This window comes from Watersipora subatra, chromosome 2 (genome assembly GCF_963576615.1).
Source record: "Watersipora subatra chromosome 2, tzWatSuba1.1, whole genome shotgun sequence".
NCBI lineage: Eukaryota > Metazoa > Bryozoa > Gymnolaemata > Cheilostomatida > Watersiporidae > Watersipora > Watersipora subatra.
In genome coordinates, this window is record NC_088709.1 from 55,790,205 (window position 1) to 55,805,334 (window position 15,130).

At 33.6% G+C, this 15,130-nt stretch overlaps 1 protein-coding gene and 1 long non-coding RNA gene across 3 annotated transcripts in view; both read left to right on the top strand.

Moving 5' to 3' along the window:
* The window catches only part of LOC137387231 (uncharacterized), a 255,279-nt gene that overhangs the window by 106,168 nt on the left and 133,981 nt on the right, over positions 1 to 15,130 (top strand). The window lies entirely within an intron of this gene.
* Positions 11,005 to 14,495, top strand: LOC137387068 (P-selectin-like). Its single transcript, XM_068073358.1, has 4 exons — positions 11,005 to 11,197; positions 11,867 to 12,037; positions 13,483 to 13,677; positions 14,344 to 14,495. Exons 1-4 carry the CDS (start codon positions 11,005 to 11,007, stop codon positions 14,493 to 14,495), a joined length of 711 nt encoding a protein of 236 aa, XP_067929459.1.

The window sequence follows — 15,130 nt, forward strand, 5'->3', positions numbered from 1 at the left end:
TACATCAAATAGCAGAGTAATTAAATAATTAAGATAACAGGAAACATAAATTAAATTCATTTTCTTTAAAATAACATAGAAAAAAGATGCACTCGGTACTAAAAATAGTCATATATTCACAACCAACAGCCCTAGTCATCATCAGATAAAATTGTTTGCAATAAAACGACTAATTAGTGCCTGAGTGAATTATTGGTGATTTTTTCTTTGCGAAATGAAACTGTCGTAAAAGTTCTAAGTGAATGCCATAGTGATCAGTTTAAAATCTTTTGCCTGTATTTGCAGTCAAATAGACTTAACGACCAATTAGACGCTGGCGATGTATTTTTCTAATGGCTTAACAGATCTTTGTGCAAACAAATTTAGCTTTTATACGTGTGAATTGAATTTCGGCTATATTTTGCCCCCTCCTTTTAGTGGGGCAAAATTAACCCTTTTGAATGCAATCGATTTGCTAACTTGCCTCCAACTTATCAAATTGCTCCTTAATAAATACTCATTAGAAAGCCGACAAATATCTTTACAGGTGATAGCCATTGCCTGCAATTAATCCGCAATGATAATATAGCATGTTTCCTGCTTGTAATTTTCCAGAGCTTTCTATTTTTGTTTCTTTACAAATTTAATAACATTTTTATTTTATAATTATCAATAACAATGTTGCATAGAAACTCATTCCACTCATCGACATGTTTGCTACAGCTTGCAGCTAAAAATAGTTTCTATGTGCAATAGAAGATGATTTACGAGCATCAATCCTTTGAATGCTCAAATTGCCACAATGATGCTAAATTATACAACAATAGTCTATCAAAGGCTACACAAATATATTCATGAAAAAGTGACCTAAAGCACCATTCTTATAATACTTGCAGTACCAAATGCTAAGGTTTTGGCTACAAACATATATGCATGGTTTGCTCGGCCATTTGGGTTTTGATTGTTGCTTTCAATTTCTGCTTTGTTGCTTCCATTCGTTCCATACCTCCCACAATGTCTTTTGACTGCAACTCTATTTCTGCTCTGCAGCACTAGTCGATTATAATGCCAAAACAACATTTCAGCAGACAAAACCTGTTTAGCTTCGAAAGAACAAACGTTGTCAAAGTGGCAGTCAAATGAAGGTGGCGTTAGATTAAATGGTGGCGCTCAACTTTTCAACCTTTTTCACATAGCGGGGGTTAAATTGAGGTGGGATTCAACTAGAGGTTTTATATTAATAGGCGTAAAATTGTCTTAAACTTTCATTGTATTTACTTTTGCATAGCTTTAGTTCAATATTGAAAACTTTATTGCAGAAGGCGGTAAATACGGCATCCATATTATATACATTAAGATCTATGATATATATGTTATGTATACTATATATATTATATATATAATATATATATAATATTATATATATATATATATTATATATATAATATATATATAAATATATATATATACATATATATATATATGTATATATATATATATATATATATATATATATGTATATATACAATATGTATATATACAATATGTATGTATGTATGTATGTATGTATGTATGTATGTATGTATGTATGTATGTATGTATGTATGTATGTATGTATGTATGTATGTATGTATGTATGTATGTATGTATGTATGTATGTATGTATGTATGTATGTATGTATGTATGTATGTATGTATGTATGTATGTATGTATGTATGTATACATACCTTTCAGGCTTACAGAGACTGCTTGAGACATGTCTTTCCTTTTTCTGTCAGCTTGTGCAAGAACTCGGAATGTACTTGTACTATTAGCCTACCTTTACCAGGATGCCTGACTCCTTGGGGTAAGGCCGGTAGTAGACTACATGTGCTTTCGCATGGTCAGTAGTCATTCCCTCTTTAGTCAGCATTTGGTCCAGGTAGCGGTCTTGTGGCTGGCCACATGGATGGTCTGAGCTTGAGTCTGAGCTTCCTTCAGCTGCTGCAAACACTTCACTCCGGTCCGTGGGGATGGTGCCATATCTTTCGTGATGACTGTAATGTTACCTAAATAAAGCAACAACATTTACTATAAAAGGTGATGCAGCACTCTATCCATGTCTTTCTAAAAGTGTTTCTGACTGAAGTAGGGTCAAAAGCAGAACCTTCGACTTTTAGAGGTCGGAAAAGTCCGCAAAAGCTGACTTACTTTTTTGCAGCGGCATCCAAAGGCTTTCACTGGCAGCTTCGGACTAGACCCAACTTTTTAATGAGCTTGCAGCTGGAAAGGAAGTCAAAACTGCAATCAACGGCTAGAGTTAATAAGCATCTGATTTAGTGACTGCATTTAGCCACCAGGAGCCACCACAAAACAGCATGGGAGCTTCAGGCACCTCTGACCAATTGAATGAGTCGTATTGATAAACAAAATTAATTACCAACATGGACCATTTCAGCCAACGTGGAAGTAGATACAACCAGTAAATGACATTACAGGCAGAGTTTGTTCAAAATGTCACAGAACATTTGCCTTGCCATGTTTGGTTTGTGGAGCTTAGTAGTCTGCCATTGGCAATGCATACCAGCAGTTCAAATCGAACAGCATACCCTTAATATTGGTCTGTTAGCTTTCATGTAGGGTACTCAGTTTTGTGCGAGCAAGCCAGAAAAATAGGTTGAGCCAAACCCTGACAACCTGATCACATCAAAGTCATTTTAGACTTGGTTAGTCTAGCAACAGTTTTACATTCTTTTCATTAAGGGTCTTTATGAGGTGTAACAGGGTGGCGGCCTTCATAGACTGGTTAGTTATGGCTACTTCTCTAAAGCTGCTTACACAGTATTTCACGTCCCCGGCATGTGTGTATTGAGCTGCTTTAATATTATAGGCAAAATTTGTGGTCTGTGGCACCATCATTAGCTTTTCTACATTTAGGCCAGACCTATGATATTTCTACTGCTCTAAGTTTGTCTGGTGATCATGCTGATATCTTTCTCTTGGGAGCTTACCCATTAGAGTTAAGGTGACTGACTGACAATTTCAATGCAGAATAGCCTCTGTGGTTTGGAATATTGTCTCACCCCAAGTTGCTAATAGCTTTTTACCCCTACTGCTCATCACTGCCTTTTACTGCTCTGCTTAAAAAACAACTGCTTTTTTCAAGCTTAGATAAAGCAATTTTGTATAATAATGTAGTTAATAAATGTAGCGCACAAATGCAAAAACTATTCTTTTTCAGCCTTTATCTTGCTCTGAACTGTTTATACAAGGTGTTTTTCTTTCACATCGTATATCAATTGTTTTTTTTCTCTCAGTGGCTAGCTAGCTTTGTAGTGTTAGCCAGTGGTTGGCTGGTTGTCCTTTTGGTTGGGCATTTTTGCTCGTTTTTTAGGATGTGCCACTTCCATGCTCGGCAAGGCTCAGGCATTACCTTGTCAAACAGACAGTGGTTTAGCTAATGTGTCTGCCATTTATGTAGCCAAGCTGGGGTCGCTTTGAATTTTCTGCAATATATATATATAAACATATATATATCAATTGTTTCCTCACCTCGGATACCCCGTATGGGTGGTAAATTCTGCTCTAACTCGGGTCTCCTACCAGAGACCTGGGAGTTTGAGCACTCGCCTCAAGATGTTAGCTGTTCCCAATAGCACACTTTTCTGCAACTCACCTGAGTTGATTGTTGTTGGTATTCGGGCAAGCCACATTTTATGCGCTGGTGTTATTACGCCCAGTGCCCCAATGACTACTGGGTTTACAGTTGTTCTTACATTCCAGCATCTTTCATTCTCTTCTTCAAGAGGGAGATATATATATATATATATACATGTATATATTGCAGATATATATATATATATATATATATATTGCAGATATATATATTGCAGTTATATATATATATATATATAATTATATATATCTATATGTATTTATATATATATATTGGTATATATATATGAATATATACAAATTCATATATATATATATATATATATATATATATATATATATATATATATGTTTCATTAGAGATATGACAAAAGTTACTATTCTAACTTCAAACTTCATTTCATAAAAAGTTTCTTATCAGTTAAGTTAAATAATGAGAACAAATAAAGAACTGTACTGGTGTTTAAATTTACATATTATTCCACTAGTATGTCATGGTTAATATAACCTATATTGCTTTAATTACAATAGAGAATGATTTCTCAATAATAAGATTTATACAAACTGAGAAACCACAACACAAATCATGGATTTGTTGAATTAATAACAAAAGTTGTTGCATAACAGTGCAGGGATCGAAAAGGTCACTGTACAGTAAGTGACTTAAAATAGTGTATTAGGTGGTTATTTTCTGTAATAAAATAAAACATTACAATGTATTACTCACAGCATGTACTGTAGGTAGTTTTTACCTTTTAGAACAGATGTATAATATAAACGTTAACTTTAACTTGAATGAATCTAGCTTATGAAACACATATTCACAGGTAAGTGTTGGTGTGTATTTTAGTAAACTTCAACTTTGTCATCGGTTAAAGTTTTATCACCTATCTGTTTTGGGTTTTATTTTTGGTATAACTTATAATGAATAACACTGAACTGAAATAAACAGCGAGTTTGTATCTCTTTTCGGAGTCGTGAGAGGGATTTTGGTAAAGAGCATACAGGTATCTTTGTGATTATTTTTGATGTAATCAAACTAATAGTTTGTTAGATATATAAAAACTATATATATATATATATATATATATATATATATATATATATATGTATATATATATATATATACATTTATTTATATATATATATTTATGTATATATAAACAGTCCCAGTTTATTGTGCACAAATAGTTAACAAAATTAGCAACGTGATATTAGAATGAGTAGTCTAAGCAAACTAGCAGATTAGCAAACTAATAAAAAAAACATCATACACAGTTTTTTCACAAGTATGATGCAAAATCCAATTGAGTGCAAAAATTTTGAATATTTTTAGTCAGTTGAAATGAATTTATTAAAATCAACCTATTTCCTTTTATATGCTATTTATTTTAGAGGCTGTTTATTTTCGTCGAATAGTAAAGATTATAAGTTTTCTTATTGACATCGAGTCTTTATAACAACAGGAGCAACATTGCAGTAGAGTTTTCAAACAGGGTTCAGAATAAAACTATTTGTTGTTGTTTTGATTTTCTTCAAAAGATAAAACGATTTGTATTTGGATGCAAATCTTATGAATTGATCAGCATATGAAAAGTAAATTCTACGTGTGTTGCCTCAGCTCTAATTTATTGGATGTATAAAGTTTGTCAAGACTTTTTACTCGAAAAGCAACAAAACCACTTGAGTTCAAGTGGTTTTGTTAATCACATAATATATGAAATTGCTTACATAAATTATGCATACATATGAAAAATAAATTAATGTATTTTTATATATAACATATACATATATAAAACATGAATTCATTTTTCATATGTATGCATATTTTTCTGTATATGTTTTTATATATCATTTTGTTTTATTTGTTGGTGTAAAAGTTTTTCTTCACAGTCTTGTGGTGGTAGGTGACTGGTTTTAGTTCGTGTTGAGTCCGGGTCTTAACAAAAGGCCAAAAGATCCAACATCTTCCTCAATTCCACTGAGAGAGGAACTTCCTCAAAATGTTAGCTGTTCCTAAAATGGCTGTTTTCTGTATATAGTCTCAAAAGACATGTTCACTCCCACCTCGGCCAAGTATGCTATATGCCTCATTGATATTGTTCCGAGTGCACCAACTACTATTGGTATCACTTCGGTCTCCACCTTCCACAGTCTGTTTATCTCGAACCCAAGCTCTTTGTATTTACCAATCATCTCATCTTCCTTCTGTACTACCCTTGTGTCTCCAGGTATTGCTATGTCTATGACCTGACACTGTTTGATTTCTTTGTTTATTAGTATCAGGTCTGGTCTTCTAGCTTTGATAACCCTGTCTGTCTGCGAGTTGAAGTCCCATTGCAACTTCACTTTCTTATTCTCCAATACTGCTTCTGCACGGTGGTCGTACCATTTTTCTGTGTGAGGCAACTCACGTTTCTTACATATACTCTAGTGCACTGCCCTTGCCACTTTGTCATGCTGCCCTTTATTTTCTGTCTGTGCGATCTTACTGCATTCGCTGACTATGTGGAACACTGTTTCATCTTTCTGCTTGCACAATCTGCATTTCGGATCGTTTGTTGACTTTTCTATCTTGGCCTTCCTATAGTTAGTTCTTAATGCTTGATCCTGGGCAGCAAAGATCAGGCTTTCAATCTCTCGTTTGAGACATCCCCTCTTCATCCATCACGATGTCTCCTTTTCTGCTCGATCCTCTGTCTGTCTTAGATGTTGTCTGTTCATTGGTTTATCATGCCAGTTTTGCTTCCGTTCAGTTTTCTGATGGTTTCTATACTCTTGGCTTGCATCTTCACTGTTTTTATTTATGATCTTAACTGCCGTTCTTATAAATTCGACTGGGCACCTTTCTGTGTACTTTTTCAGACTGTGACTTTCGTAATTTACAGTTTCCTCAACACTCAATAATCCTCTTCCTCCTTGGTTCCTTTCAACATACCAAGGAGGAAGAGGATTAATGATTGTTGAGAAAACTGTAAATTGCGAAAGTCACAGTCTGAAAACGTACATTTTTCTGTATGTTTTTAAATATTACTATGTTTTAATTATTATTATTATTTAGTATTATGTTATTATTTCTATATTATGTTTATACATGTATATATATATATATATATATATATATATATATATATATATATATATATATATATATTTATATGCATTCATATAAATAGTATTTATATAAATATATATGTATATATCTCAAACATATAAATGGTAAATTTCAACGTATACAGCAATCAACTGCACAGCTCGAGACTTCTAGTTGCTCTGCTTAATGTACCACACTTAACAGCGTGACAAAATTTTGATTTGGTGTAGATGCCACTTAGTTTTGGTATAACCTTCTGTAGTGTATTTCTTGTTTTGGCTTTTTGAAAGTGAATTTTGGTAGCGGTGATTTGACTATTTTATTATTACCACATGGTCTATTTATGCATTGGTCGCAATGATTGCATATAGTAGGTCTGCTTTAAATAACTGGTGAAATGATTGATTGTCAGTCTTCAAACTATCATTAGCAATGGCCTCGGTATCTGGGGCCATAGCAGTTGTAACTCAGTTCCAATTATCTATCTCCTGCCTTTTGACTATCTTAGATATAAAATTCAATCGGAAAAAACCTATAACTAGACCCTCCTAATCACAACTAAGATTTTTCATTTTGAACTTCTGAGTAATATATTACTTGCTCTTCTCTTCATTAATCTATTTATCCTTAGTTAGACCATTGTTATTTACATAGACAGCTAAGGGAGTTAGTGATTGTTTATTTGTGAGCTATAATAATTGCATGCATATACCTATTAATAAGGTCTACACTGAACAAAGCTTTATGATTTGAGGAAGTGATGAAGTACTTGGTTCAGACAGCACAAATATTAGCCTTATTCTTGTAGATGCTGAACAAATTTACAAACTGAGATTTTAAATCAACTATAGACACATTATTTAGGTTGTGTCCCAAAAATGTGCTTTTCAATCACATCCTTTTGAAATGTCACATTACACAAAATAAATGTACGGTCTTTTATTTTTCAAAGGATTTGTAGTGATTCATTACTTCTCTACATCAACGAAAACTAGCCACTTCAAGCTCGTGAATAATTAATAGATTTGAACAGGAATAAAAACATTATAGCAAAAGGTTTACATTGTAAAGAACAGTTTCTCCAAAAACTTCAGTGAAGAGTGCGTTTGCTTGTTAGCTGTGGATCAATATCTATAGGAAAGAGCCTATCCCTCTAGCCCAAGCACCTACCAATCTTTTATTTTTTTAGTTGGCCAAGGGCTAGCTCATTTTGGCTGTTGTTGTTTTTCTTGACCTGTACCTTCATTATTTTGGTCTGCTTGAACAAGGAATTAGTCTATTGGTTTGGTTGGGCTGAGTTGTTGATCTTTCCTATTAACTCAGCTATCAAGCTAGTTGGGTTTAACTGTTGGTATTTTAATTAACTGGTTGGTACGGCTTGGTTGAGTTTCTATTTGTCTTCCTTCTTGCCTATCAAGCTAGAGTCAAAAGCAACAGGCCAGCAGCAACAGCACACTTTATTTCAATAAAGGCTATAGGGGAGAGGCTCTATTCTCACTCTCATTGGCAACCACATTTAGGCCAAAAGATAGAGTGGTCAAATCCTGTACTCCAGCTGTTATGCTTTCGAGAATTGTGGTTCACAGTCCTTCCAACTCAGCTCCGGGTCAGCTGTCACATCTACTGAGGCCTTTGCAGTCTACTCTCATTCTTATCTAAGTTTTTTGGCTCTACTCTACTGGCACTTACTTAAGACTTGGTTTGCTGTCTAGCTGCATTACCTGCCCACGGGAACAGCTTCATGTACAGCAAGAGGTTTATTGAGAGTTATCTTTCATACTGTAAAACAACTCCAATTATGCAGTTTACTGGAATTTTTTGCCCTGTCACACACCTGATGCAGTCATATATGTCAATAATGTTGGGCCGAACAATGGAAATCTGCATTATGTTTTACAGCTATTTTACAATGCATCAGCCTCACACCACTCAAATACATCTAGGAGTCATCCTATTTGTGTACAGAGAACTGATAATGAATTTGACATCGCAACTCAGCTTGAAGTTCTTCAAACTGGCAGTATTTAAAATGTTTGCATCTTTTAAAAAATTATAGCAAAACATTTTGCTATTGCCAGCATTTATTGAATGAAGACTTCTACATGCTTAAACACTTATCATTGCTCACCAGTTTTTCATCTATAGCCTGTGTTTTGACATGGTACATGCAAACAGTAATGAGGGTGTGTCGATAGAATTTAAATGTATAACATCACAGACAATATGATTTCAAGGCAGATACAGCATTAGCACCTGACAATAATAAAATATAACGCCAACATGATAGCCTTTGTATGAGATACAATAAGGAAAACGAATGCATGAAATTAAATATATACTGAAAAATATGTTAAAAAATGCTGCATGTGCTATAGCCAAACATAAGATTATAGCATGACATAACAATAACACAATTTTAGTTCAACGCAACACTTGCGGATAGACTTTTTGTTTTTCTTTCGGGTGTATGAGCAAACAGTTTTCGGCTTGTGCCTACTTTTGAGCAGGCGACGTACAGCTGGTCGTGGCTAAAGCAGTGTGACAGTAATTCGATACCAGCTGCCCTTTTTCTTTTCACCATCGCCTTTCGCAAACCTCAGAGTACTCATGCAAGTTATGTAGTAGTAAGTTACAGTAGGCCTACTCATAGCTGCAAAAAAAGTTATTAACTCAGCTGGTGAAGGAAATTAACTTGTCTCACTATCACGAACAACGGAAAATCCAACGTTATTAAGTAGTTGAAGTGTGGCAATTCATATACAATACACTACAACAATGAATGAGAAGTATTTAACTTTTTGAAGTAGAAATTTAGTAGGTAAAACACAGTAGCAGTACCCGTCCAAGTTCTGTAGTAGCTGTAGTTCTGTGTACTCGTAGCTGAAAAAAAGTAAAATTAACTCAGCTGTGGAAGGAAATGAGCATGTTTACTATCACAAACAGTAGAAAATTCAATGATTTTAACCCTTTTACCAAAGTAGAGTCATTTTTGCGACTTTACCAGCAATTGCTAGTAACTGAATTTTATTTTTCGCTGATAACATAACCAACGGTCTTTAAGACTTTTATGGTACTGACAGTGTTGCCCAAAGCTTTATCTATAAAATTAGCCTAAAGCTTAATTTTAAATCTTTGTTTGAGAGTTTCTTTTTTAAAAACAAAGATTTTTTGTGCAAGTTCATTAAATTTGTTCGAGTTAGAAAACAAATAACTCCTTATGTTGATGACCTTATAGCCGATTCAGAGTTTTGTGACTACAGAGATAATTAAAATAGCAATAGCAGCACTAACTCTGATGGTGGTGAAATTAATGGTTTTGGAAGAATAAGGAACATTGAAGAGGATCGTTTTAGCTTTGTAGCTTCACATTGCTTTATCAATGCACAAAGTATAGATACAATGAATTTTTTCCTTAGCAGTGCTTGTTAACATGTTGGAAAAAAAATATATATAACCAAAACAAACGTTCTAGATGGAGTTTGAAATGAAAAGAATATTGTATGCATATTAAGCAATATCGGCAAAATGGCGACAGTAGGTCGATAGCTAAACTTGTACATGGACGCAAGTGAAAGGGTTACATTTTGAAAGTGTGGCAATTCATAAACGATACAACATTGAATAAGAAGCACCTACTTTTTTGATGTGGAAATTTAGTAGATGAGAACTGTGTTTTTTCCAGTGGCCGCAAGAAACAAACGTTTAGGTGACCTTCTTGGTACACGTTGGCAGTAAATATAAGTTGCATGTAAATTACTACTCATTAGTTTATTTTATTTAAAGAGTAGTACATTTGTATAGCTGTATAGACACCTTTGTATAGGCCACAGAACTTAGGACGGTGCTTTTTAACATAGCAACAACTTTGCTGTTTAAAACGGAACAGTGCGTTTGAGCACTGTAAAGAGGCGCACTAACCAGAGATCGCATGATTTTTGTGTAAAAATGATAAATAGGTTATGTATAGAGGCGCACTAACTGGAGATTTCCATTAATGCGCCGTAGCGGTAAAAAAAGCACCACAGAATAGCCACACTCTTATATAAGCCGAATGGCACACAAATGTAAATGTTTATATAGTAGATATTGATTCAGTTGGCACACTAACCGGAGATTCCTGTTAATGTTCCATAGCGGTAAATGAAAAAACCACAGAATAGCTGCACCCTTATATAAGCTGCATGGCTCAAACCGTCAGAAAAAAGTAGTGGCTAATAGTCCGAAAAGTACGGTACTCTATAAGGCAGACGCACAATTACACACCCACACAAAGACAATGATTGCCGTTAATATACATGTAGTAGATTGTGGGCCTCCACCATTGGTACAGAATTCACAGAAGAACACCTCTGAAAGTGTCTATTTTGCCAACACTAACTATACATGTGATGTTGGATATGAGATGAGTGGGGAAAGTAATATTGTCTGTCAAAAGACAGGTTCTTGGACATCTCCACCTAAATGCAGAGGTATTGTTCCAAACTGTAATTTTACTGATCATCCAGATTCCTTAAGTGTGTTTGAATAGTTTTATTATTGAATAATTTAAAAATTTTACCCATGCATATAAGCTTACTGTATTATAGAGTCAACCTACTGGTTTATTGTGGAAGTTCTAAAATTGAAAGGTGTTTCTGTTCACTTTGCTAATACATTCATGAACTTATCAACTGACCAATGTTAATTCTTGTAAATTTGGTGGTTTTTAAAACCTCTCCTTTGCTTCTGGCATCATTATAGCTCATAGTTCAATGACTTCAATGATACCGTTGGCTATTTTTCTTCAAGCAAGACCAGACTTTTTAAACAACTTTATTTTCCCATTTGGTTACTTCATGCTGATCCACAAAAAAACTTTTGTTTGTTATGCATTTTTATCATGTGAAATACTTGTTTGGTTTATACAATAACAATTATTAGTTTACTTGTATCTTTGGGCACCCTTTCGAACTACTCATCAGGCCTACTATCACACCTTATTATCTGTAATCTAAGGCTTGTCAGTAAGTAAATAACGGTAACTCATGGCGTTTAAAGACTAAACATAATCGAAATACATTTTACAATGTTGCATATTATTTTAATTTGTGGTTGACTCGTATTAAATCTGAGAATCCCTACATGTAATTTGATTTTAGAGGCAAATTGTGGAGCTCCCCCAAATATTCAGAGCGCAGCAATGCAAGTGTCTGGATACAAATTCAATGATACAGCTTGTTACACTTGTCAAGCTGGTTACGAGATAGATGGAATAGAGTCTACAGTGTGTCAGTTAATAGGGTTTTGGAGTGTGCCACCTAGCTGTAAAGGTACATTTAATACTGGGTTGTAAAACCCCGAGACTTTCCAAATCATATACGTTGAAGCCATGATTAATCTGAATGAGAATTTGAAGTTTTTTGAAACAAAATAAAATATTTAGAAAATAATAGCTTTTCTGAAAAATAGCTCTCATACACTCTCATTTTAAAAGATATTATAACTTTTTGAGCTTTAGACTTATCAGTATTGCAAATATTATAGTATTAAAAGAATAATAATTAAAATAATAATAGCAATAATAATATTGTAACCTAGTTTATGCTGAATTCCTTGAATAAAAAAGTAACATATTTTTATGTAAATTTGAAAACATTTGATCTATTGCATCAAAAACTCTATAAAAACTCCATGTTTTAAGTGAAACCAGTTTACTTTAAAACTTGGTTGAGTTAAATTTATTCATGTATATCAAGTGAGAAAAGAGGTAAAGGGATGTAATTACAAGTAAGCTAATGTGCATACACAAATATATAATATTTTACCATGTGTAAATATAAGAAGTGAGTTGTGAGCTGTCTCACATGCTAAAATGCGTTTTCTGTTTTGTGGACCAGTTGTATACATGTATGTCCAATATATAATAATTTCCAAATTCCTTTGGAAACGTTCATATAATCGTTAAAGTAGTAATCATATCCGTGTTAAATTTAACTTGCACTTTCATTTGATATAATCATCTGAAGACCTATTAACCAAAGCTTTAGTTTGCAACCCCTATAATGTCTTTTTACAAGGGTTAAAAAACACTGCTTAGTGTGTTACAATAGGAGAGTGCCTTTTAAAGCTAAAATGCAAATAATAGCAAATAAATAATTTTATTTAGATTGCTAAAAGCAAATACTTTAACATTTTTATTATGACTACAAATGCTCTTTATTACTTTACAAATAAAAAATCGCATCGTTCGAATGAGCAAATATTTTAGAATAATAGCAATATTGGTTGAGCAAGCTACTAAAACAATGGTAGTGCTCATTAAGTTAAGCTAGTTTTGTACACAAAAATTTTTTTGTAAAAAAGTCTGTAAAGGCCAAAAAACATTAAATATGATCAGATGAGAATTTTATGGCGGTGTTATTTGTTTTATACTAAGAATGGATTTTTTTACCACAACTGTTTTGAGAGCTTTGTTGGAATATTGTCATAAAAATCCCTAGCATGATTTTACTATTTCTTAAATCTTCAACTAGCAAATAGATATGCATAATTTAGGCAAACTTTTCAATGCTAGCATGTGATCAGCAATGTGTTTCCATCATTATTTTAGTGTCACATCACAAACTTTCTTCAAGGTTTCTTACAGGTTTGTAGCAGTTTACAGTATAAAACACTGGGCTTTTTTGCAAAGTATAATACTGGTGATTTGAAACTGAATTTTAGATTTCCGGTTAGGTGTTCATCCCGGTACAGTTTCGAACACCCATTTTTGCAGCAATCTTCTGCCAAAGACCTCAGACACCACAACATTCCCAGTTGGTTTCCCTCGCTGGAACAATATTTGGGCAGACAGCTGTTTATGAATGTTTACCTGGTTACACCATTGATGGTCCAAAATACATAATATGTCAGCTGAATGGGGAATGGAGCCCTGCTCCTAACTGTACATTACATGAGGAAGATTTCAAAGGTAGGGATTTCCAACATTACGTCTTATTCTGAGCTTCTCCCTAATATGTTGAACACTAGTTATTACATTGGTCAGCAATACTTTTAAAACCTGAGTTCATACACAAAGCATTATAAACAGAAGCTCTCTCTGGTCTATTAGTTTTTTAATGACAAATATTTTTATTAAAGTATTGATGCTTTATATTCGAATTTTTAAAACGTTGCAGATCTTATTTTTGGCTTGATCCATAGCACAATTAGTTAGGCTCAACATTTTAAGAATACCGGTTCTTTTAATTAAAGCAGCCAGCCAGATTTATTGTAATACCTCGTTTTGTGTTTTAACCCACAGATTTAGATGAATTTAATGAAATATATGAAATATTTCAATCTACAAACTAAAAAGTAGTTTGTTCCTTATTTGAGCTGTTAAATGATGTTTATCCATTTTAAAGTAGATGTCCAAATTTAATAATTGCCAAGCTGTAAACAGTTTATTTTTACTAAGTATGATGCAAACAGTTTGGCAGATTGAAAAAAAATTGTATGTAAATCTAAAAAAAACGCGGTATATTTCACATGTTGGCTAAAACCTAAAATGGTTGTTTAAGGACACATGTTTTTTCAGTTGCTAAACATTTAAAATTTTAATCAGAAAATAAGATTAATGTTACCATTGTTTTAGCAATCTCTTGTCAAATGCCCCAAACACCAAACCATTCCAGATTGGTTTCAATCACTGGTTTGAAAGTTGATGAAACAGCTGTTTTTGAATGCCTACCTGGCTACATTACTAATGGATCTAAATACATAGTGTGTCAGCTGAGTGGAGAATAGAGTACTGCTCCTTTGTGTACCTTAGACAAGGCAGCACATAAAGGTAATTTTTACCTCACTTTACTAATATGCTAAACTTGGACTGACACTGTTAAAAAGAACTTGTTGCTATAGAAACGCAGAAGTTACTTTTTTGAAATGCAAAAAGCAAAAACAATATTAGGCTTAAAGGTAGGCCGCTGATTTTTTCATTTCTTTGGATGAAGGTTTCAATGGATTTTAGCTACTGCTTGTTAAGAGTATAGAGGATTATATGTGTGTCAGCCATGTACTAACTCATACATTTGAAGGACATTGTACTACCTCATCTTTTCAGTATGAGGTTATATATACCCACTCTTAGAGGTCTAGATTTTTTGAATACAATGAAGTGGAAAGTATTTTTACTATTCTTCCATCTGGGAATTTTCTAAGCAACCATTTTTGTGAGTGTAAGTTTTAACCAATTCCTATTGAAGTCAATAGGCCTACTGAAGACTCAGTAAGCCTTTTTGTCAAACTCTGCTATATTGAATACAAAGCAGAGATTCTTTACAAATTCTCCAGTATGCACCAGCAAACTATTTGCACTCGCAGTTTACTCAACTGCTCTATCATACAATACACCATTCATCGGTTGTATTAACATAAACACA

Excerpts from the sequence above, each read along its gene's own strand:
- LOC137387068 (XM_068073358.1), top strand. The coding sequence starts at position 11,005 with ATGATTGCCGTTAATATACATGTAGTAGATTGTGGGCCTCCACCATTG. Across the intron at positions 12,038-13,482 it reads TGTGCCACCTAGCTGTAAAG|CAATCTTCTGCCAAAGACCT; the intron begins GTACATTTAATA and ends CCATTTTTGCAG. Across the intron at positions 13,678-14,343 it reads ACATGAGGAAGATTTCAAAG|CAATCTCTTGTCAAATGCCC; the intron begins GTAGGGATTTCC and ends CCATTGTTTTAG.